Below are 25920 nucleotides of genomic sequence, written 5' to 3' on the forward strand. Positions count from 1 at the left end.
ACAGAGAGAGAGAGACACTCGCAAGTAAATAAATACGACTGCTAAATGCCTCCATTTGTTCTACATTCTCTCTCTCTGTCTCATTCTCTCTGTCTGGAAAGCCATTGAATGGACTCATTAGTGTGGTGTATAGGCAGCGGAAAGCTGGCAGTTACATTTGGAATCATAGCCTTTGATTGACCGGTGATGAAACATAACTGACGCCAGGAATTAAAACCATCAGACTTTGCACATTACGGAAGACATTTGACAATGACAGAAATGTGTTTAGAATGACGTGTGTGTTGGAGATCTGGAGAGCGTATATAAACAGCATCGCTCGGTGGGGCTCTACATGCAGCCCGTCATGTTGGGCGGGCTAATAATAAACCATCCGTCTTTATTTATCCCATTTTGGGCGGGAACCCCTTTTGGTGTTTTAAACATTATAAACGTTATAATTTAGCTATTGAAAAATAGCAGATCTACAAGCTTATAACGCGCCACCGAGTGGCGCGCTACGAGCTTGTAGGTCTGCTATTTTTGAAAAATCGTTATAATGTGGCGCAAATCATTGAATATATTTTAACTAAAATATTTGCTTCTGGGGGCGTCCCTGGAACTACATATTTTGAGATGGGGGTCCGTGGCCCAATAGAGATAATTCTGGGGGTCCTTGCCATGAAAAAGGTTGAGCACCACTGACATAGAAACATGGGTTTTTCAGAAAAAAATTAGGATTTTTAAGCCTTTTTTTTTATCAGTCCAAAATGGGTTATACACAGACTGCAAATCAGGACCAATCCCTTCTGTACAAAACACAATATTATAGAATCATCACTTGGATATATACTGCTTGGTTCTGAACCTCCTGGGGGTACTCAAGTACTCGTGTTTTACCTCAGTAAAAGTATCAATATTGCAATGTAGAAATACTGTGTTACAAGTAAAAGTCCGGATATTCAAAATGTACTTGAGTAAAAGTTCCAAAAGTACAAAGTACTCATAATGCAGAATGCCCCATTCATGTATAAAACTCTTTTGAAAATAGCCAAAATATGTATAGGGCTGAAGTGGGTAATAATAATCAAAATGTACAAAGTAACTAGTAACTAAAGTTGTCAAATAGTAAAATATACAATATTTGCCCCTGAAATGTAATGGAGTAGAAGTAAAAGTACTGAATATTTGACATACTCAAGTAAAGTACAAATACCTCAACAACGCATCGAGACAGCTCAGGTCCAGTTTACTACGTCTAGACTCTAGACGTAGTAAACTGGACCTGAGCTGAGGGTTTAAAGGGGAATACCACTCATTTTCAACATTTTACTATGTCATTAATATACCTTAGAGGTGTTGTGTGGACATAATAAAAAGTGTTAAAGAATGATAAAAAAGAATGATAAAAAACCATTAACATGGTGAATCACATCTTGATGATGTCATCAAGATGTGATTCACCATGTTAATGATTTTGTTCAGACATCCAGTTCTAGGAAACACAGAATGGGGGGACTTTTTATTATTTCCACACAACAGCTCTAAGGTATATTAATGACATAGTAAAATGTTGAAAATGAGTGGAATGCCCCTTTAAGTGGTTAAGAAACTGCATAGTATAAGCTGTCTGGTCGTGGTGTTCCATTGATTGATTCAAACATAACTTGAACAAAGTGTGTCCCTTATCAGCTCAATGAGGGAAACGTGTTTTAGTTTCCAAATAAGGGAATATTCCCATCATTGCATATACTGTACAATATGGCTGGTTGGCCCGCCCTTGCGACTATAGGAGGTTCTTAGCGTTGGTTCTTATGTATCTATAAAAGCTTTAATCGGGAGTTCATCCACTTATTTAAATTATCTTTTACATTGGAAAACTATTTCTTATCATATACACGCTATTTGATGCTTGAGATCCTGCATGCCTCCACTGAGTGGAAAAATCTGCTTTCAAGTGCTGTGCTTTGCACACTTGTAAGGTGGAACACCTTATGGCTACACACTGCACGATATTTGCTCCGATTATGCAGTCGGGGACCATTTTTGGCGCTCGCCGACAAAACTCCCGATCTGACGCAAGATCGGGCTTTGATCGTCAAGGTTTTGTTCGCTGTGTGTGAAAGGCTCTGCGAGAAGATATAGCGCCGATAAAAGTGCTCGCCGACGCCTTCCCGACCGTTTCTGAATATCAAGAAGGTTTGATATTTGGCTCTGTCGCCGACTGGACATCGTACAGTATGAAATGGGTTGCAACCGCGTCCCGAGAAGTCCTGTATTACAGCCAATGAGAGCACAGGACAGCTGTGCTCACTGACACTGTCTGTCGTGTCGACTGTATCGATAGATGATCAGATGATAATATATATAACCTTTATTCCCTGTCCTGTGTCGTACATGGTAGCTAGCTATAGCCCAATGTTGCTGTTAAATAGTCTATAAAACCATAACCAACTCATTTCACTTGAATAATGTTGATAAAACCGCATATCGGAGCAAAACTTTGGACCTGTGCGCTCTGTATGTGTGTGTGTGTGTGTGTGTGTGTGTGTGTGTGTGTGTGTGTGTGTGTGTGTGTGTGTGTGTGTGTGTGTGTGTGTGTGTGTGTGTGTGTGTGTGTGTGTGTGTGTGTGTGTGTGTGTGCGCGCGCGCGGAGAGAGACGGAGAGTTATTTCATGAAAATCAAGATTTCACGTCCTGTCTCGCTGCAGCCCACGTAGGCTACACACTGTCACAAACATTTTGCCGTGTAGCCTGGCTACTCCTGTGTGCTATTCCTGTGTGTACACTCAAGAGAATGTCCCCGCTACCACCCTTAGATCTCCATATACTGTATGGAGCTGACCTGTCCCCACTACCACCCTTAGATCTCCATATACTGTATGGAGCTGACCTGTTCTGACATTCCATATGTTGATCTGACCTCATCAAACCCTGTACACTGAAGACACGCTCCTTATATGGCCTGTACAGAATTCATTCCATGTTGATCTGACCCCCCCCCCCCCCATGCCAAAGCGCCAGCAGTCTGCCGTCAACGAGGCGGATGCGTGCTTCTCGCCCTCAGGCGTCTTACTGGTAAACTATGTGATGAAATGTTATTTTATTCATCTATTATTGTTGTTTTGTTTTTTTTGTAATCTCGGCACCACTGAAAAAGAGGGTCCCAGCCCTCAGTGTGTTCCTAAATAAAGGTTGAAATCAAATCAAATGAAATTTCAAAGGACGGTTGGCAACCCTCCTATAGACTGAGGTGGAGTATGAAGAAAGAGCTCCTCTCCTACCTTGTCAATTTCCACAGCTCGGTGAATCCTGTCGCATGACTTCTCATGGACAATTTGCAGCCACTTATGGATGGATGTCTTGAACCAGTTGTGAAAGCCCATCAAGGCCAACAGTTTAGCATCCCTGGAAAACACGCACGCACGCACGCGCACACGCGCACACACACACACACACACACACACACACACACACACACACACACACACACACACACACACACACACACACACACTCTTAAGGAAAACGCAAAAAACCAAGACATGACATAAGCTTCACCGTCCGAAATCACGCATCTACGCTCGAGCAATCACACACTCATTGTGTCTCACTTAAATGATTCCAAAAAAATCCATGCGTTTCTCTGACAGGCTAATGTGAACGGTAATTGGAGTGTGGGGGGGGGGGGGGGGGGGGGGGGGGGGGTTTGGTAGCCTGGCTTGGCCAGCCTCATAACGGGGATTCACTGAAGATTCTTCCCCGTATATGATCATATGCGGGGAGGAAACATCAGTGAACCCTCGCTATGAGTCTGGCCGCGCCAGGCTAGGGGGGTGGGTGGGGGGAAAAAAAGGTGACTAACTTGAGAGGGAGAAACTCTCGGAAGCCCTTGATTGTTTTCAGGGTCATGAAGAGCTCGAAGATGGTCTCTCCCATGGCGGGCGTGAGCCTGGAGCTCTCCGTCTCCAGCGTCCCACACACCCTCTCCATGGCCACGTTCATGTCATCAGCGACCTGCGTGGAGGAGCACAGAGAGTCAACCCCATTCAGGCCTGAGGCCACGTTCATGTCATCAGCGACCTGCGTGGAGGAGCACAGAGAGTCAACCCCATTCAGGCCTGAGGCCACGTTCATGTCATCAGCGACCTGCGTGGAGGAGCACAGAGAGTCAACCCCATTCAGGCCTGAGGCCACGTTCATGTCATCAGCTACCTGCGTGGAGGAGCACAGAGAGTCAACCCCATTCAGGCCTGAGGCCACGTTCATGTCATCAGCGACCTGCGTGGAGGAGCACAGAGAGTCAACCCATTCAGGCCTGAGATCAGATTCTAAAAATGTCTTCTACATCCTGACAGTTTCCTGAAAAAGCTATGTTTCTATGTCAGTCGTTCTGCGATTTTTCAAAAATAGCAGACCTACAAGCTCGTATCGCGCCACTCGGTGGCGCGCTACGAGCTTGTAGATCTGCTATTTTTCAATAGCTAAAGCATAACATAATGCTAACACCAAAAGGTGGTTCCCGCCCAAAATGGGTTAATCCATTCAGGCGTCTGTGTCACCTTATAGCTTGCAACCACTTTAACCATGATTTTAAACTTCACCTGTTGGAAAAAATAGCAGATCTACAAGCTCATAGCACGGCACCGAGTGCCGCGCTATGAGCTTGTAGATCTGCTATTTTTGGAAAAATCGTGAAAATGTAGTGCAAATCTTTGAATATGATATTCTTTCACAGTGGATGTTTTTTTTAAATGTCTTTTTTTTGTGGCTTTTGCCTTTATTTTATTTATTTTTTTATAGAGGGACAGACAGTAGGCTGACAGGAAATGGGGGAGAGAGATGGGGGGAAGACATGCAGTAAAGGCCGTCGGGATCAGGAGTCGAACCCGCGGCACACTGCCAGACTGGGACTATGGGTCGGCGGCCAAATACATATAATTCTGGGGGTCCTTCACATGAAATAGTTTAAGCACCACTGATATAGAAACATAGGTTTTTCATATTTAGAAGACATTATTTTGTAGAAATTGTTCTCAGGTCATTATGGGAACACACTCTCACCTTTAGATGACTTCACCCATTGAGACCTGAGACCGGCCAGATTCTACAAAATATCTTCTAAATCCTAAGTTTCAAGAAAATCTGTGGTTCTCAAACTATTTCATGTCAAGGACCCCAAAAGTGATGTGTCATTGGTCGCCGGCCCCCCATCTAAGAATACGTTGTTAATTCCAGGGACCTCCCAGAAGCAAATATTTGAGTTAAAAACATTCGTTATGAAAGAATATATATTCAAAGATTTGCACACTTTTTTTTCAAAAAAGCAGATCTACAAGTTTGTAGCGCGGCACTTGGTGCCATTTATCTTGCAGTACGTGTATGTCCATCCAACACACAGACCATGCCAGCCTCACATGCAAGGCAGTTATTGAGATTGAGATGGCCAGTTTTAAACATCGATTTTGTTGTCGGTAAACGTCTTTTTCATGTGGATGCATTTTGTCGCTCAGTGGCATGCTGGAAGATCTATTTTCATCCCAGCTTTACCCCCTTGGGAGGAGGTGGGGAAAATATATTTATTTGTATGCCTTGCTAATTACTGAGTTCACGATGCCATGGAAAATGCCAGGAAATGTAGATGCAAAAATAAATAAAGAAAGATCTGCCATATTTCATTTTAGCAGTTATTATTTCCCATTGAAGTGTCACCTCATTCTGCATGAATGATGTTGAAATAGATGCCATTGCCTGGACTGAAATCTGCCAGATGTTTTAGTTTGCATATATTTTTGCATGTTTTGCCAGCTAGCCTTCCAGAATGTGTTTTCACGTTGTCATTATGGGGCATTGTGTGTTTAATTAGTTTGAATTAACCCATTCTAGGCGGGAACCCCTTTTGGTGTTTTAACTAAGCATTATGTTGTACTTTAGCTATTGAAAAATAGCAGATCTACAAGCTCATACGAGCTTTTAGGTCTGCTATTTTAGAAAAATCGTGAAAATGCGGCACAAATCTTTGAATATATATTCTTTCAGAAGACTTTTTTTTTTATTTCGATGTCAGGCCTAAATAGTAGTGGAGTATTCTGGTCCCCACTGAAATGTAGTATAAATAGTGAATGGCCGACAAACAAACACAGAAAGCACCATATTACTATGTTAGTCACAAAAGTAATATTACATAATAATGTGTTACTTACGTAATGCATACGTACACTCACTGTATTGCAGTGGTTTTCAACCATTTTCATATCAAGTCCATTATTTATTCAGCATTTGAGCCACGGAACACTATTTAGCCTCTCAGACCCAAGATTTAGAATATATTTTGATACCCCATACCCGAGGCGGGGTTGGCAAAAGGGCCTTTCTGTGTGGAGTTTGCATGTTCTCCCCGTGTCCCCTAGGGTAGGTATACCCTCACAAAAACATGCAGTAATCCTGGTCTCTAAACTGCCTCCCCCTGGCCAGCCGGGGCGCCTGATGGAGGGGAAAGGAACTGGTTGGAATAACGTGTTCCTTCCACGCGCTACGTCCAACCAGGGAAACATAATAACATGTAAAGGAGCAACTTGGACACTCATGCATGAAGGAAGCATGAGTTCAAGTCCGTTGCTCTCCCCAGGTTGGCGGAGGGTGTGTAGAGCCCAGGATCACATTAGATAATTGACACATGGGGTGAAAAATGGGTTACAAAAAATAAAATGTATTTTTAAAAAATAATAATATATTTGGTTGTTGTTGGCCACAATTCCATGCTGTATTGACGTTCCATAAGAGAGACAACAGGCAAACGTTTATCAACATTACAATTCTTCTACTTTGTCTAATTGTGTAGACTTGTAAATGAAGTAATGCAGATGTTTAACAATAATTTTACGCTCTCAAGAGTTGAAGATCTATTAAGGGTCCATTTGGTTACCAGCTCCATCACTTAGCTGCATGGGGACCACCTGGGACCCCCTCCAAAGGACCACTGGTGGTCTCCCGGACGGCCGGACCACTGGTTGAGAACCACTGCTGTATGGCATCCACAACAACAACATATCATTCATCAGGCATATTATGTCATCCTTAATAATGGCATACCAGTTTCTCCAGCTGTCTGTACGAGATGCTGAAGTAATCTACCTTCACAGCACTGTGAGAGGGTCAAACAGACAAAGACAAAGGTTAAAATGCAAGTCTGTCCGTTAATGAATTCACACGCACGCACGCACGCAGGCACGCATGCAGGCACGCAGGCTCGCACGTGCGCTGTTTGAGAGCTGAGCCACACTGTACTCTGTACACTCTGATAAGCGTACAAGTGCGGGACCATAATGGAGCCGTGCACGTGCAGTGAAGTGTGTATTGGCGTGCAGCACGCACCTGTGGAAGAGCTGGTTGTAGACGGCGTGCGCTCGCTGCAGGTCAGAGCACACGGCGTCCGCCACCTGAACCCTCCTCTTCAGCTGCTCTTCGAGTGGCTGCAGTTATTATTATGGGACGCAAAACACACACACACACACACACACGACGAGAGACGGTCATGGAAATCAAACCCGTTGCCTCCCGTGTTTATTCTGCCGTAATGACCTCGTATGTCGCCGCACGCCGGCTAGCCTATTACACGGCTGCATGTGAAACAAAATCAATGATCCCGACAAAGTATATCGACTGAAGTTCCACCTCCACAGCGACGTAAACACGTACAGAGGCAGAACGGAGATCTTTTATTCGGAAATCAGACCTTGATTCGACTTGACTATTCAGAACAGAACAGTGATTATCAATTTGTACACTCGTTCAGAGTTATGGCGGTCGTTGGAATTGCAGACTTTGAGAAACACTGGAATTGTGTAAGCTATATAATAAACATAATAGTCATTGTGTTCCATTCAAAAGAAACTCACCCCCTCCTCCGGCTTGTATTGTGCAATGATGCTTTCATACCACTCTGCAGTTCCCTTCTGTTGAAATAATTGCGTGATTATTAAGATATGAATCCATTTATGAAAATAAATCCACTCATGTAATGTCATAGATTACTTCATATTATCCTTATTATTATTGTTGTCAATATTATATTTAACTAGAGCGGTGCCCGATGGAGCCTCTACAGCAGTACTGGCCTACTTGGAACGATGCAAGTTGGAAATGCATGCCCACACACACCATTCATAGTTAGAAGATTACCTTGACAGCGGTGGTAATGTCCAAATGTAGTTCGTTTCGAAGTGGACATACAATCTTAAATGCCTGCATGGTCTGCATGCATCCAATTCCCCTATCATGTACATGGAGAGAGAGAAAGTCCCAGGGAAAAACAGGATTATTTGAGTCAAAACATATTTATGATTTATTTATGGATATTTGTTGAAATGGGTTTCCTTTGCTTAACGTTTTACGTAAAGCGTAAATGTGCTTTACTATTAAACCTTCCTGCTGGTATTGTATTGTCTATGAGGCTTTATAAGGTCAATCAAATACCCCTTTCAAGTATTTACGTTGTTACACTTGTGTCTTGGCTTTAGCGATGGTGATCATGGGGCCTTATTTTCGACAGCCCTTATCCCTAAACTTCTTTGTCTTTTTTTTTTAAATAATTTTGAAAAACAATAGCATGTACAACGTGTCGATGTACATGCTAGTTGTACAACTTTCAGGAAGGTAGGAGCGCACACCAGTAGTGGGGAGGTGCTGACCGCGGGAGATGACTTTACAACTTTAAAATGTTTTAAATTAGTAAAAATCACACTTGTATGAAGTGAGGGGCGCTCTTATCATCATACATCATCATACATTACATTCCGTGCTCAGCCAATCAAATCATCACATTCCGTGCTCAGCCAATCAAATCATCACATTCCGTGCACTGCTCAGCCAATCAAATCATCACATTCCGTGCACTGCTCAGCCAATCAAATCATCACATTCCGTGGTACAAACACACACACAAAGCTGTGCATAGGAGTAGATAGGAGTAGCCCCTAAAAAGAAATCACACCCGTGTGAAGTCATCGTACAAATTTACGTCATATTTGGAGGACATTTGACCTAATTTCTCCTTTCATTGTCAATGGCAAATATTGAGACGTGTGGGGACAAAAGCTGTATATAGGAGCCTTAGGAGGGGCTAACGCCCCTCAAAAAAGGAAAAGAGGTTTAGGGATAAAGGGTAAGGCACTGTCGAAAATAGGGCCCTTAAAGCTCTTACAAAAGCAACCTGATCTCTCAGATTTAAACGAGCAAGACAAGATGTATATTGTATGAATTTGAATAACTATGTGAATGAGAGAAAAAAGGTGTGTGTGTGCGTGCGTGCGTGGCATACGTGCGTGTGTGGTGTGCGTGCGTGTGTGCGCACATGGGTGCTCGTGTGTCTTCGAGCGATGCGAGATCTCTCTTCAAGTGTCAATCTGTGGAACCGAGCTGTAAATCTTATTGGAAAAGTCCCAACTGGATATTGACTCTTCCACTCCAGTGTCCTCCCAGGTTAGATGGTGCCCTGGGGGGGCCAGGCCACACAGAGAGGACACGGCAACAATCACACCTGCTTTTATTAGAAAAGTGTCTTATCACTGAGGTGGAACAGGTTCCTTAAGCCATTAAGACCCGAGGCCAAAGTGTCTACAAATGTCTTCTAAATCAGTTTTCGGAAAAGCCTGGGTTGCCATATCAGTGGTGCTGCTCACCGGTTTTCATGTCAAGGTCCCCCAAAATGATATGTATTTGGTCGCTACAAGCTTGTAGATCCGCTATTTTTGAATAGCCAACCAAAGTGCTACATAGATAGATAATATATATAGCTATATAGATAGATAGACAAATACCATGCCTAAACCTAACCCTAACCTGTAAAACAAGCGCCCATCGACTCCCAGGCTCTGCAAAAAAGCTCATCCCGTGTGAAGTGAGGGGCGCTCTTATCGTCATAGATCACATTCCGTGCTCAGCCACTCAAATCATCACAAATATCATTCCGGCCAAATCACACTTTGGCGTCTTCACTTTTATCTTCAATATGTACTTTGCTCAGCCAATCAAATCATCGCTATCCGGGTGATCAGCCAATCATCAGCCAATGTTTGTATTCACACAAACCCGGAAAGCTGGGCATTAGGAAGAAATGACGCAGACCCTTCCCGGTTTGAATGGCTTAATTGTCCAGTTCCACAGAGAAATCCTGCACAGAACGTGACCTGAGAGAGTGAATGTGCTCCATTTTTCTCTTCTCCTGCTGCTAATGTGGGGTGAGAGAGGTTGTAATGAATTGCATTTTTATTAAAGCGCTTTTCTAAGCACTCAAATAAGTGCTTTAGAATGGCTCATTCATTCATACATCGGGAGGTGAAGTGGCGAACAGTCGATGTCACACCAATGGTGGCGAGCTAGCACCGACCGACTCATTGGGAGGCAGTGTAGGGTTTCAGTGTCTTGCCCAAGGGCACTTCCACGTGTGGAGAGGAGGAGCTGGGATTTGAACCGCTGACCGACCCACCGTGTCCGCTGCTGGCGCAGACGATGTCCCGTCCGGCGATGGCCAGCAAGAGTACTCATACTCAATTTACTTATCTGGGTATCTGTATTTTACTTGAGTGTGTGTAATTTTGAATACTAATGACTTTCACTCCACCACAGTAGATTTCAAAAACAAATATTGTACTTTTGACTCCACTACATTTCTACGAAGGGAAAGGGTATAGCGAAAATAGCACATCTACAGGCAAGTACACATTTTGACAGAGAAACTTTCACTTATAGTTGAATATTTGACCAGGATCTGTACTTCGACTCAAACTGGGGTTCAGTACTTTGTCCACCGCTGGTCATTCCGCGTACTGCGCTGGCGACGACCGAATGATCATAACGGAGATATGGTGTTCCAGCATACAATAAGGTCAGACTGAAGAGGTCTTTTGTCCATCAATCAACTCTGAGGCTTAATCAGAATTTTGGCCAGGACTAGACTGAGCTGTGGACTGCTCAGATTGCTCTCTGCCCTTATGTTTCTATGTATGTAACTGTATTTTATTTTATATTTTTGTCCTGTGTTGTGTCAAATGTGTATGTGTTGCATACAAGGCCGCTGGGTCGCAGTGCAAACTGACAATAAAGTACTATATCATCAGGGTTGGGAAGGTTACTTTTAAAAAGTAATCCCCTACAGTTACAAGTTACTTGCTAAAAATTGTAGTCAGTAACGTAATCCGAGTACCACAATTTAAAAAGTAGGGGGTTACTTTCAGTTACTTTTTGATTACTTTTAAGCAAAACTCAATTTAATTAGATAAAACACGTTTTACCATTGATAACCAGACAAGAATGTTGAGCTTATGAAATTAAGAAAAGGACAACAGAAATATGTTTAAATAAGTGGTTCTCAACCTTTTTACAACAATCAGAACCTCCTCAGAAAATATTTGGCTCTCAAGTTCCAACCTTATTATGATTCATGTTAAAATACAGTCCTATTCGGCTAGGCAATTAAGGCACGTGTTCACACAAAAGGCTAATTCATTTAAAATCATAATATATACAAATATAAAGAATATAGGCCCTAGCCAAAGTCATGCTGTAGGGTAAGACTACAAAATGATATTGATTAAAACAAAAGAAGGAAAACACTAGCACTTTAACACCAAGTTGTCACAGACACAGACAGACAGACAGACAGACAGACAGACAGACAGGCAGGCAGGCAGGCAGGCAGGCAGGCAGACAGATAGGTGCGCGCACACACACACACACACACACACACCCACACACACACACACAGCTTTCTAGCGCAACGTTACGGAGCTGATGAGTTTCAGACTGTTTCACTTTGCAATGCGCGACCCAGCGCATTGCAATCGCATCTATTGGTCACAGCTGAAATTAATCGCAGATTTAATTACAACTGATTCAACTGAAACTCTTTGGATTTGTATCCCGTTTGAACATATCACCAAGCTGTTGAGGAGGGCTGATTGCACCCCGCTGCATGTTATTATGTCCATAGAGTTATGGTTTTTAGCGAGCCTACTACTACAGTATTAAAGTGTCATTTGAACGGTGTCTTTTATATCATTTTTCCACTCCCCGTCAAAATCTAACCCAGAGCGCTCCAGTCAGTCCACCCCGACGCGGCGCCTCCTCTCACTGTCTCCCCTAGCTCTGTCCCCGGGTACAGTAGCCTACAGATCATTGTCCGCTGGTTACAGACCACAGCACTAATGAAATATAATATAATATAATATGTCGGGACTGGGGAGTCTGACGGCAGGGGAAACCACTGCCTGTGACCGATGTGGCTCGTGTTAGAGCCGAGCGGCGCGAGCCTGTGTTCACTGCGCAGTAAGCAGCAGCAGCAGCAACACACACACAGCGCAAAGACTTGATTATTTTATTGTTTGGTGTTTTAACTTATTTGTAGCCCTAAAATTGATGAGGGGAAGGGGAGATTGTAATCAAGCCTGTAACCCCCGTTACTATACGGCCGTTACTGTAATCCAGATTACACATTTTAAAATGTACCCTAAGACGTTACAGTTACCGTTTTTTTGTACTCTGATTACGTAACGGCGTTACATGTAATCCGTTACTTCCCAACCCTGTATATCATATCATATCATAACGGATTCTCACCCTATCCGTGTGTAACATATTGGACGACGCTGAGTCGGCATGCAGAAGCTGGTTTTCACATGGACACGCTCCCTTTGCTCAAGGCCAATCCTGACGGCATGCTCACCTGTCTTCCTTAGTGCAAGCACAACTCAGTGTAAGTGATTCTATTCACTGTACAGCTGGACTAGCACAGCTCAAAAGAGTTCAATATCAGGAAAAGAACTGGCGGAACTCACAGAAATAATGCTTCAGGTACTTTAAAGTGAAGTTAGGCAGGGGCGAACCACGAACACGCCTCGGCGTAAGCCTTCCTCAGCGTGATAATAATTATCACACCGAGTTAGACTTATGCCGAGACGCATTGGTGGTTTGTCCGTGACTACCTTTAATTAAAAGTACCTGAAGGACATTTCTGTGAGTACTGGCAGTTCTTTTACCCGATATTGAACACTGCTTTGTTCTCAACTGTCTCTTGACAGCGCATAGCCCCCTCACAAGGTCTATTTCAGACATTGTGGTAAGTCTACTGGGCTAGCCTTCACATGCACACAATGGTACCAAAGGGGTACCCAGTGCGTTTAAAACTAATGCTTTCTTTGTGTTGTCGTAGAACAAAACATATGAGAGGTAAGTTTGAAATTATTGATGTAATATTAGGGACAAATATGAGTTTAGACAAAACGTTTCAGCCTTTGCTATATCTCAGGTACTACTGTATATCTCAGTTAACGCTTAAATTAATGAAGATTTGTTCTAAACATTTGACCTCTTTTTTTTTACCATTATGGTGCGACGTCCTAACGGTCCGACACGCAATAGTCCGACGCCCTAACCTAACCCTAACCGCACACGGAACGACGGAAGCCACGGGTGAGTCATAACCGGCCACGTATGTCAGACTATTGGTACGTCGGACTAATGTGTACCAGTATGCCTCCTGCATGACGTGGCAAGAGGAAGGTGGTTGGTGGGTGACTTGTTTTTACCTTAACATGAGCTCGTAGCATGTCTTTACCTTAGCATGAGCTCGTAGCGTGTTTTGACCTTAGCATGAGCTCGTAGCATGTCTTTACCTTAGCATGAGCTCGTAGCGTGTTTTGACCTTAGCATGAGCTCGTAGCGTGATTTTACCTTAGCATGAGCTCGTAGCGTGTTTTTACCTTAGCATGAGCTCGTAGTGTGTTTTGACCTTAGCATGAGCTCGTAACATGTTTTTACCCCCGCATGAGCTCGTAGCGTGATTTTACCTTAGCATGAGCTCGTAGCGTGTTTTTACCTTAGCATGAGCTCGTAGCGTGTTTTGACCTTAGCATGAGCTCGTAGCGTGTTTTGACCTTAGCATGAGCTCGTAGCGTGTTTTGACCTTAGCATGAGCTCGTAGCGTGATTTTACTTTAGCATGAGCTCGTAGCGTGTTTTGACTTTAGCATGAGCTCGTAGCGTGTTTTGACCTTAGCATGAGCTCGTAGCGTGTTTTGACCTTAGCATGAGCTCGTAGTGTGTTTTGACCTTAGCATGAGCTCGTAGCGTGTTTTGACCTTAGCATGAGCTTGTAGCGTGTTTTGACCTTAGCATGAGCTTGTAGCGTGTCTTTACCTTAGCATGAGCTTGTAGCGTGTCTTTACCTTAGCATGAGCTCGTAGCGTGTCTTTACCTTAGCATGAGCTCGTAGCGTGCGATGGCAGCAGGACTGGTTGTGGGGAACACCTGACGCATGTTCTTCATCAGGCTCAGGCAGTGTTCTGTGTACAGCCGGAAGCTGTCTGACAGCTGCCTCTCCTATTGGACACAGGATAGGACGGAGGAGGAGCCTGAGGTTATGGAAAGTAACCAAGTACATGCATGTAAGTACTGTAGTGTACTTATACGTACACATATGGGGTACTTTTACTTTACTGAAGTATTTCCAATTTCCAATACTTTTACTTCTACTCCACTACATCTCGGATCCAAATATTGTACTTTTACTCCACTACATTTATGTATTTGTAAACTTAGTTATGAGTGTAGATGTTGAATATTATTACAAAACTGCATTAACCACTTCAGCCCTATAATACATTTCAGCCATTTGAAAATAGCCGATCTACAAGCTCACGATGCGCCACATTGTGAGCTTGTAGGTCTGCTATTTTCACAATATTTGTATACATTTGAAAACTTGATGGTCATGGATTCAAGATCTCAGTCAGTCGACCACAAATATGCGTGTCATTTTCATAAGATTATTAGAATTCCCAATTTGATTGTTTCGATAATTTGAATGTTACAAGAGTATTAGAATGGGTCGGATTTGCAACAGAATTCAGAAGCATCTTCCATAAAATCCAATGGTCTCAGATATTTCATAAAAGCTAAGGTTAATTCCTCAATCTGCAATTTCTTCTGTCTGTAGAACAGCAAGAACATAGATTTAGAATTAAAATAATGACTAAACAGCATAATTCTACATTATGGACCATTTGTACACTCTCAGAGTTACACATCCATACGGTGCCATTTGGAACCCACTCAAGGACACTTTGAGACCCACTGGTGTAGAAGAGTGTTTCCAGTGAGCCAACATGCACAATAGCAGCACCCTGACTCTGTTTGACCAGAATGGAACAGAACATTCATTAGCATAATCGGTAACACCTGTGAAGGAAGTAGGGAAAGCCCAAGTTCTTTCCAAAATGGCATGTGTGCATAAAGCCTATCCCTGGGTGTTTCCTCTTATAGCAGTGCTGGACTGGGACAAAAATTCGGCCCGGTCATTTTCGCGTGAATTTGGCCCAGACCGGCCCACCACAACCAGCGCGCAGATAGCAGAAACTCTACCGCCCACTCCGTCGAGGCACACACAAACAAACAAGCCCTTAAATACCACCACTTTTACAGAACAACATAAATGATACAAACCAACAGACAACTACACAACCCTTTGTAGAGGGTTTATTTGTCACTCACAGTACAGTGACATTATCATGATGGCACTGGCAGAATGGCAGCACGCCCGGACCTTTCCTGGTGGCCTGCCGCCTATTGGCCTGCCTGCCTGTCAAAAAAATAAAAAAAAATAAAAAAAATAACGTCCTGTGGCCAGTCCAGCCCTGTCTTATAGGAAAGCCCATGGGCAAACCAACCACCTACCAGGTCTCCCCCTGACAGTCATGGGCAAACCAACCACCTACCAGGTCTCCCCGACAGTCATGGGCAAACCAACCACCTACCAGGTCTCCCCGACAGTCATGGGCAAACCAACCACCTACCAGGTCTTCCCCGACAGTCATGGGCAAACCAACCACCTACCAGGTCTCCCCCTGACAGTCATGGGCAAACCAACCACCTGCCAGGTCTCCCCCGACAGTCATGGGCAAACCAACCACCTACCAGGTCTCCCCTGACAGTCATGGGCAAACCAACCACCTACCAGGTCTCCCCCAACAGTCATGGGCAAACCAACCACCTAATAGGTCTCCCCTGACAGTCATGGGCAAACCAACCACCTACCAGGTCTCCCCTGACAGTCATGGGCAAACCAACCACCTAATAGGTCTCCCCTGACAGTCATGGGCAAACCAAGCACCTACCAGGTCTCCCCTGACAGTCATGGGCAAACCAAGCACCTACCAGGTCTCCCCTGACAGTCACAGGATCCCACTCGGTGTCCATGGTCCTCAGCAGGCGCAGCAGCAGGGCGTAGCACAGCCTCTGGCTGCGGTGGTGGCTGCTGTAGCACTGCCAGCGACTGCAGCAAAACACATTTAAAGGGTAAGACCACTTTTTGAGAGGTTTGGGTTGTTTTCTTTATTTCCTTATTATGGGCAAACTATTCCATTCCATGAGTTATTTCGCTCCGTTGTGTTGTTTATTAGCAATTTAAGAAAAAAAAAAATAGGGTCCATTGACTTCCATTGTAACGGGGAAACAGCTCTCAAAGTCACTCTTTTAGCACATAAACCAACGCAACAAAAGCTGATTCTGACAGTTTATGACATCAGGAAAACTCATGCGGTTTTATTTTTATTAAAAAGTGTCAACTTTGTCTTGTTTTGACTAATTTGTGTAGAAAGAAGATCCGGTAGGTATGCCTACGCCGACCGAATCACTGCTGTTCGCGTTGAGTAAAAAACGATCTGATTGGACCAAAACTGTACACCACTTCCTTATTGGAAACGACGGGGATGTAAACAAATGGATTTGATCTTGTCCGCTTGTCACTAAAAACATACACAATGGACGTGTTTGAGGGAGACACTTTAGAAGACACTTTAGAAGAAGTGTGTAAAGTGTCTGGGATTGCTCATATGTGAGGCTGCAGCTGGGTGCATCTCAAACAGCGTGGAGACTTCTGTTTACAAACGAAACCTCGCAAGACGTCCCCGCGAGAGTTGGGAACGCCGTAGTACTGCTTCAGTCTATCTCCGACTAAAATAGTAACTTTATAAATCTATCTTAAAAGACGAAAATAAAACCGCATGAGTTTTCCTGATGTCATAAACTGTCAGAATCATCTTTTGTTGCGTTGGTTTATGTGCTAAAAGAGTGACTTTGAGAGCTGTTTCCCCGTTGCAATGGAAGTCAATGGACCCTATTTTTTATTTCTTAAATTGCTAATAAACAACACAACGAAATAACTCATGGAATGGAATAGTTTGCCCATAATAAGGCAAGAAAACAACCCAAACCTCTCAAAAAGTGGTCTTACCCTTTGAACTCCTCTGATGATGAACAATACTTTGGGTGTTATCATGTGTCATATATTGTAATATACAATTACATGATATCCGTGCGGCAAATTTGATCTTTTCTCTCCCGTCCTTTACTCACGTAATTGCCTGCTGCAGGGGTGAGAGATCAGTTTGCACGGCATGATGGGAAAGCACGGTCCATGCCAGGGGACTAACCTGCCCGTTCCAATTATATGGCTCCCTCTGCAATAAGCACCATGGTTTATAGCGTTACTGTGGTCAGTGATGTTCAGTGGAAAGTAACTATGTACATTTACTAAGTCATTTTTTTTTTTTTTTATTCTATGTTTTATCCCACAATTTTGTAACCCATTTTTTTCACCCAGTGTCAATTATCTAATGTAATCCTGGGCGCTACACTTCCTCTGCCAACCTGGGGGGGCAGCGGACTGACCTCATGCCTCCTTCTATGCATGAGGAGTCCAAGCTGCTTCTTTTCACCCGACAGGGGAGAGTTTCCCCGGCCGGACGTAGCGCGTGGAAGGAACACGTTATTCCGACCAGTTCCTTTCCCCTCCATCGGGCGCCCCGGCTGGCCAGGGGGAGGTAGTTTAGAGACCAGGATTACTGCATGTTTTTGTGAGGGTACCTACCCTAGGGGACACGGGGAGAACATGCAAACTCCACACAGAAAGGCCCTTTCGCCAACCCCGCCTCGGGTATGGGCACTGATGACGCGGAGGAGGGAACACGCCCCCCAGCGCCCACAGCGTCCCCAGTGGGAATCGAACCCAGGACCTTCTAGCTGTGAGGCGACAGCACTACCGACTGTGCCACTGTGACCCCCTAAGTACTATTTTGAGGTAATTTGACTTTACTTTATAACTTTACTTTATTTCCAATATCCAACACTTCTCTACTCCACTATACATCTCGGATCCGAATAATGCACTTTTACTCCACTACATGTATTTAAAAACTTTAGTTACTAGTTGTTAGTTACTTTGTAGATTTTGATTATTATTACAAAACATACATCAACCACTTCAGCCCTATATATATTTCGGCCATTTGAAAATAGCCGAACAAGCTCACAATGCGTCGCGATGCGACACATTGTACATCTGCTATTTTCAAAATATATCTAGGCTAGTATACATTTGAAATACATTATACATTTTGAAATACATTCTGCACAATGAGTACTTTTACTATTGGTACTTAAAGTACATTTTGAATCCAATACTTGTGTACATTTACGCAAGTAAATGTTGAATTGAATGAGTATTTCTATATTGCAGTATTGATATACGTATGAATTACTTAACTTAACAATTGAGTACGTTGGGAGCCTCACCTGAACACATGCATGATCATACTCCAGAATCTGACTCAGCAGTTTCCTGTGAATGGACACGTCGGAGTCTCTCTTGGTCAGGGCTGTGTCTCTCTGGAGGAAAACATCATCCAGACGAATAATGTCAATAAGGATTCACACAATGAACAAGACTATCATACACAGTAAAATCCTCACGGTTCATTTATTATGCATTTGTAACTTACAGAGAGTACAGGTTTATGAACAGATTCATGTTATGTACATTTATACATTTAAAGGACAACTTTAGTTTTTTTCAACCAAGGTTCATGTTTTAGGTTGTTATTAGAGAAAGTAAAAGGTGAGTGTAATTTTTTTTTCATTTGCTGCTTTCGTTCGTTTTAGGGATATTAGCTGACAGGGGGCGGGGGCATTCGAGCATGGGGCTAAATATGTATTTCTTTACAAAATTCTATAGCGATTTCTTTTTTTATTATTTACTATAGTCCTACTATACCCCAGGAAATTGCATCTGGCCACAAAAGATCACGAGATCGTATGTGTCAAACTGACATATTGAGCCTATACACACAGTATAAGCCTTCCCCTAGTAGGCTACCTTCACATTCAGTAGATTCTGTGATCTTTTGTGGCCAGATGTAATTTCTTGGGGTCTAGTAGGACTATAGTAAATAATAATAAAAAAAATTCCTATAAGATTTTGTAAAAAAATACATATTTAGCCCCATGCTCGAATGACCCGCCCCCCTGTCAAAAACAGCTAAAATCCCTAAAACAAAAGAAAGCAGCAATTGAAATATAATGAACACTCATCCTTTACTTTCTCTAATAACAACCTAAACATGAACCTTGGTTGAAAAAAACTAAAGTTGTCCTTTAAGTTAAGTTACTGAGGTGGTTCTCAAACATTCTCATGTCAAGGACCCCCAGGGTTGTGTGCCAGGAAGGAACCCCCATAAAAGAAGACGTGTTATTTGACATAGCAGATCCACAAGGCATCACATTCTGTTCCTGAAACTCCCTCAAGAGGGTCCCCGGACCCCACGTTTAGAACAGTGTTGATTTCGTCGACTATGACACTGACGGAAACTAAATTTGTAAACTAAATAACTAAATAAAAACTAAGCTCATTGTCAATAAATATATCGACAATTTCGTCAACAAAATAAAACTAGACTAAAATGTTAGGAAGGGACTGGTGGATAAGAGATCCAATATGAGTAAAAGACACAAGTCATTTTACACTTGGTTGCATGCTGAAAACAGATCTACAAGCTCACAACGTGTCACAGCAAGCTCACAACGTGTCGCAGCAAGCTCGTAGAGCTTGTAGATCGGCGTGTAGAATCAGCCATTAGCATCACACAGCATCAAAGCCCGCCAAAACACAATTTAGTCGACTAAATCAACTGTAGATTTAGTCAACTAAAATCGTAGACTATAAAACATTTCATATGACTAAAATAGGAAGTTTTATTCCAAAGACTATGACTAAACTAAAATCTAAATGTGCTGCCAAGAACAACACTGGTTTAGAACCAGTAGTGAATTTGAAGTGATGATGATACACACCTGACTGGTGAAGACTTTCAGGATCAGGTGGCACTCTCCTTGTACTTTGGATGCGCTGGACCTGGGCTCCAGCTTGAACCACTTGTCGTAGCCGGCCACAGGGATCTCCTGCAAGAAGCACACAGCGGAACGGCTCATGGACGCTTCGTTGAGCAACATGGTCAAAATAATGTCAAAATGAGTCTTAACCCATTTTGACCTGAGCTGTTTCAATGTCAAAAATAGCAGACCTACAAGCTCGTAGCGCGCCACTCGGTGGCGCGCTACGAGCTTGTAGATCTGCTATTTTTCAATAGCTAAAGCATAACATAATGCGAACACCAAAAGGGGTTCCCGCCCAAAATGGGTTAAGAGCAGTGGAGAAAAGCTTCCCAGGTTTTGACAGTCTATACCTGTGGGACTGCTTCACAGTGTAGCCCAGTGGTTCCCAAAGTGGGGCCCGGGGACCCCCAGGGGGTCCTTGAGGGAGTTCCAGGGGGTCCCCAGCTAAATGATAGTTTGGAAACAAATGGGACCCTTATGGGTCTGTAACTGAGAGAGTGTACAGTACACTCCCTGAGTTAAATTAACATTGATTTTACAATATAAATGTGGGTCCCAGAGATAGAAATGCCATTAAATGGGGGTCCGTAGACTAATGCATGTCAAACTGGTGGTCATTGAAATTAAACGTGTTGAGAATCACTGCTAGAGCCGTGAAAAATCTTCTCTTTTGGAGGTACCTGGCATATCTTTTCAAATGGGGGCAAATTAGTGTCAATTTGGGGGTTCTTTGACATTATTTTGGGAATCACTGGTGTAGCCAAATAGTCAAAGACATTTAGAGCTGCAACACTTAATCAAACTAATCCATTTTTTGTATCAATTAGAAGAAAAAAACCCCACAATGATCGTTTAATTAACACCAGTGACTGTCCAGGGGCTTTTTCTGGGGAAACAACTTTTCAGTTTCTTGTCAGCTTTGCTTCAATTGAATACAGAAGACACATCAGTGGCGTTTCCAGGAATTACATTTTGGGCAGGCAAGAATTACATTTTGGACAGGCAAGATGTGTTAATTGTCGTCTCCCCGCGCACAATCATAGCACTAAAGGTTTTCAAAGAGATATACCTGCCAGACGAGTAGGATACAAAGGCTGAAAGGCTTGCATTTACATTCCAATGGGTGATTGAGGGTCGCGCTCTACCGTGACGGCCAATCAGCTGTCCACTAATAGTTCTCATGTCTTGTTTTTGTCCTCTTTTGTTCTCATTGTATGGATTTTGGCCAGGCCAGAAATGGATTTGGACAGGCGGACGCCTGCCCTCGCCTTATTGTAGATACGCCTCTGAGACACATACAAGACAGCCTGTTGTTGTTTGTGTATGTCTTTAAATACAGTAGCATAAATGGACTACAACAGTCATTCAGACTAATCGATACAGTGAATTTCTGTTTACATATATATTTTTTATATTAATGATATATCAAGACTAAAATCGTAGTGTTTTGCCTATTATTTTGGGGCCCACTTGCAATACTGTAGGCCTCAGCCCACAGAGAATCTCAGGTTTGGTACAACTGGGTCACACAGACTCACATTCAGAGGGAGGTTGATACAGCCCAGGAAGTCGTCTGCGTTCTCCTCAGATCCTGACGAGGCAGATCCATTGGACCGCACTGACTTAGCTATCTGCTTAAAATACCTACACAAATACACCAACGGACAAACAAGGCAAATATTTCATTCTAAAAACTCTTTGCGTGATAGGAACTGTTTTTTTTACATTAATTAACCGTTTTTCCGCCAGTCACATGGAAAACGAGAACCTACTCTTTCTAACTTCTTTCTAAAGCTGTGAACTAGCTTTTAATTGCTTTTTGATCCGTTTCGATCGTTAGCTGATATTGCTAACGCAAACGACACTCTGGGACACAAACACACAATGGCCGCGGCCATTTTGAAGATGCGCGCACATCCACTTGCATGCTCTGCTCTGTCTTCAGATGGCTGTATCTCGGAACTGACATTGAGGGGGTAGATTTGGCCCAGACAAGCGTTTTCAACGGCCTGTAGCAGGCGCTGTGATACTCGCAGTCCACTTTTTCCACCACCGACCGAGAGAACAACCACCAGTGTTGTCAACACACACGGAATTGTTTCATAGTAAAATGCGATTACGGATATTTGGTTATTCAAAGTACGTGTTACGCGCAATAAAACCCTGGCAGTACGCTATCGATGGATGAATTAATGCCGGCGGTAATTGGGTTTAAGCACTTGAACCCAACATCCCTATACAGAGGAGAATCTACAATCTACAAGAGATCTACAAGCTCACAGCGCCTCACGTTGTGAGCTTGTAGATCCCTGAAGACCCCTGTTGTAAAGGGAAAGCCGGAGCAGACCAAGTATAGAGCCCTGGGGGACCCCGGACGGTCAACTACAGCAGTGGTTCCCAAAGTGGGGTCCAGGGACCCCTAGGGGGTCCTTGAGGGAGTTCCAGGGGGTCCCCAGCCAAATGATAGTAAGGTACCAAATGGACCCTTATGGGTCTGTAACTCTGACAGTGTACAAATGGAGCCAAATGGACCGTAAATTGGGGTCCCAGAGATAGAAATGCCATTACATGGAGGACTGTATAACCTAATTCAGGTCAAACAAACTGGGGGTCCTTGAAATGAGAATCACTGCTAGAGCCGTGAAAATCTTCTCTCATGGGGGTCCTTGTCATATATTTTCAAATGGGGGGGTCCGCGGGCTAATGAGTGTCAATTTGGGGGTCCTTGAAATGTTGGGAACCACTGAACTACAGTAAATACAGTACATAGGGTTTATAGGGATTAAACACTAAAGATTTCACGTGGTGTTTCCTAGTCCATCCTACAACTAAAGTCCAGGTAAACGAAAAATAAATTAGAGCCTTTTAGGTTCACAGAGGTTCCCGTGTTAATCTGAGACTTTAAGCAACGACGGCTATGGCAACCGGAAATGGATCAGTGCTCGATACATAAACCTCCGTCGCAGCCCTTTCTACTACGGCAGAAGCTACACTTACACGTAGTGTCTACAACACCATGTCATAACCATGTTTATTGAAATTATAGCTGTCATACATTTACACCGATTGCTCCATCACCTCTCTTATGCTGTGTAAAGTGTTGGCATGCTCTGAATGAAGAAATAACACTAATACCATATGTCATATTAACCAACCATGTAAAACGGTTTTAGAATAACACAGATTGCTCCAGCACCTTCCTCTTTCCACTGCTGATCATGTCCAGCGCATGTAAGAATTAAGCAATATCGGCAAGTTAGCTGACGCGCGACGGGGTGTTTAAAAAAAAGTGTTTATGTTTGACACATGCTGCATAGACGCGTCACCATGGGAACCAATGTCGCCGTCGCCGACGGCTGTTTGCTTAACGATTTTGACAGCGACGGCATAGCGTCGCCGTCCTGAAACAGTCGTTGCTTAAAGTCCCTATTTAATGCCAAAGGTACGGTACACAGTTAATTTAACTCATTTAAGTGAACAAATTGATTCATTAACACTGAGGATATTACTATATGCACGTGCACTTAACCACTTCAACCCTATATATACTTCATTGACCCCAGGACCCCTGGCGTCAATAGAGTATTTAGGGCTTAAGTGGTTAATGCTAAAGATGGATTACATCATGACGGTTCCTTTTACCTGCCCATTCCTCGAAGTCCACTGATTTCATTGAGTTTCTTGCAGGCCTCGGCGACAGAGACATCATCGTCATGATCCCTGAGGATGGATGGAAGGACAACACAGAGGACAGGTGTTAGGCATTATTGTACAGTTAGAAACCGGGATCACGCAGTGAGTTTAAATGAATTCAGTCAATTATTACAAAGTGCAAGATGCATACGCAGTTAGATCTTGCACTTTGATTATTAAGAGGCTATTTATAGCAACCCCACTTAAGCTAAATACTATAAATGTTTTACCTGTGATAGATTGTGTATATTCCCCATTTACTGTGGATTGACAGTGCATATGATATTTTACCAATACTACTAGGAATATCTCGCTCATGTACAGTACACTTTGATTTACCTACATAATATAGGTTAGCAGGTATACATAAGGTATGAATATAGGCTATATTCATATCTTATGTACAGGCGCGCCTGAGCCATTGAGCAAACGGAGCAGCAAACGGAGGGGCGGCTCCAAACCGACCCCAGCTTAAATAGGTGAAAAATCAACTGCGACGGAACGGGCTGCGATGCGATTATTGTTTCTTTAAAAAAAAAAAAAAAAAAACACTGCCTAGCGCGAGGCCTCGCATGCACGAGGCCCTGTGCGGCGGCACCATTCACACACACACACACACACACACACACACACACACACACACACACACACACACACACACACACACACACACACACACACACACACACACACACACACACACACACACACACACACACACACACACACACACACACACAGACATGAATGTGCAGTAGCCTACCAATGCTTGTTAGTCCTGCAGTTAACCATGTGGGTATTTTTAAACAAGGTCAGTAGTGACTTCTTAGTAGTGGCTGTCGTGCTTTTAACAGAGTTAGAATCGTGCTAAGACACCCGACTCGGCCCGAAAAAATGCAATTTGTTTTCGGGCGCTTCTCGCGCGCATGAGTCCAAATCTGTGCTCCCCCACCTGGAAACAAAGTTAGGCGCCCCTGCTTATGTATACCTGCTTGCTAACCTAGCATGTCTAAACAAGCAGCTATCTAAATAATACATCTATCCAAAACAGGCAACAAGAATGGATAGAACGGATGAGGATTGTTGAGGGTGAGATATAGAGTCTTCCAACCAGTCCAATTTGGCTCAGAAGCATCCAAGATGTTACTGATCCTGAGCCACAATCAAAAGACACATATTTCAGAGCCGAAATTAATAAAATTCAAGCAGAGACTCTCTACTCTTCAATAATAATTCAAAAACACAGGCTTGGTAGAATAGATTATCCATGTCATGGTGACTCAATGGTACATCTGAGTCATCATCACACAGCACAGTGTTCTGGGTTTATTATGCTTTATGATCTTACCATATGTCAAGGTGTAAGAGATCATTGTGGACGTCATCGATGTCACTGAAACAAAGAGCACAAGAAGTGGTACGAAATTCAAGAGATTAAACAAAAAACTAGCAAGTTAGACATACTGTAGCTCTAAAAAATAATAATAATGAAAACACGGCCCCCTCATGCATTAGGACAATCACCAGAACAAAGGACATCTAATAGGGTTAACCCATTCTGGACGGGAACCCGTTTTGGTGTTTTAACTAAGCATTATGTTATACTTTAGCTATCGAAAAAAAAAATCTTAATGCGCCTATAGTTCATTTTCAATGAGACCTACGTTTTTTTTTTTCTGTACGCCGCGAGAAGTCGAGGGGCAACAACGCAAGCGTATTTTTACGCGGTCACGGTCCCGTGAAATTGTTTCGTGCACACGCCCCGCGACTCACCAGACCTGGATACCGTTTAGCTTACGCTTGCGTTGTCGCGTCCCTCTTGAGCAGACCTAGAGCAGACCTGTCGTTGACCCAGGCGAACAATGTCTGCATTCATCGCTGCCCGTTTTTTAAAGGACCTTTAACCCATTCTGACCTGAGATCAGATTCTAAAAATGTCTTCTACATCCTGACAGTTTTCTGAAAAAGCTATGTTTCTATGTCAGTCGTTCTTCGATTTTTCAAAAATAGCAGACCTACAAGCTCG

At 43.3% G+C, this 25920-nt stretch overlaps 1 protein-coding gene across 2 annotated transcripts in view; it reads right to left on the bottom strand.

Moving 5' to 3' along the window:
• The window catches only part of baiap3 (BAI1 associated protein 3), a 100463-nt gene that overhangs the window by 22954 nt on the left and 51589 nt on the right, over positions 1–25920 (bottom strand). For both annotated transcript variants that reach the window (XM_079520448.1, XM_079520447.1), the window contains exons 9-22: positions 25243–25287; positions 23844–23921; positions 21740–21845; positions 20160–20267; positions 18606–18698; positions 17388–17491; positions 16188–16305; positions 14230–14354; positions 8161–8251; positions 7878–7934; positions 7354–7451; positions 7072–7123; positions 3845–3996; positions 3264–3387 (exon numbers count right to left, since the gene is read on the bottom strand). In XM_079520448.1, the coding sequence (XP_079376574.1) occupies positions 3264–3387; positions 3845–3996; positions 7072–7123; positions 7354–7451; positions 7878–7934; positions 8161–8251; positions 14230–14354; positions 16188–16305; positions 17388–17491; positions 18606–18698; positions 20160–20267; positions 21740–21845; positions 23844–23921; positions 25243–25287 (1351 nt within the window). The remainder of the gene's footprint in view (positions 1–3263; positions 3388–3844; positions 3997–7071; positions 7124–7353; positions 7452–7877; positions 7935–8160; positions 8252–14229; positions 14355–16187; positions 16306–17387; positions 17492–18605; positions 18699–20159; positions 20268–21739; positions 21846–23843; positions 23922–25242; positions 25288–25920) is intronic.

Source organism: Electrona antarctica, assembly GCF_951216825.1.
Source record: "Electrona antarctica genome assembly, chromosome: 14".
Taxonomy (NCBI): domain Eukaryota; kingdom Metazoa; phylum Chordata; class Actinopteri; order Myctophiformes; family Myctophidae; genus Electrona; species Electrona antarctica.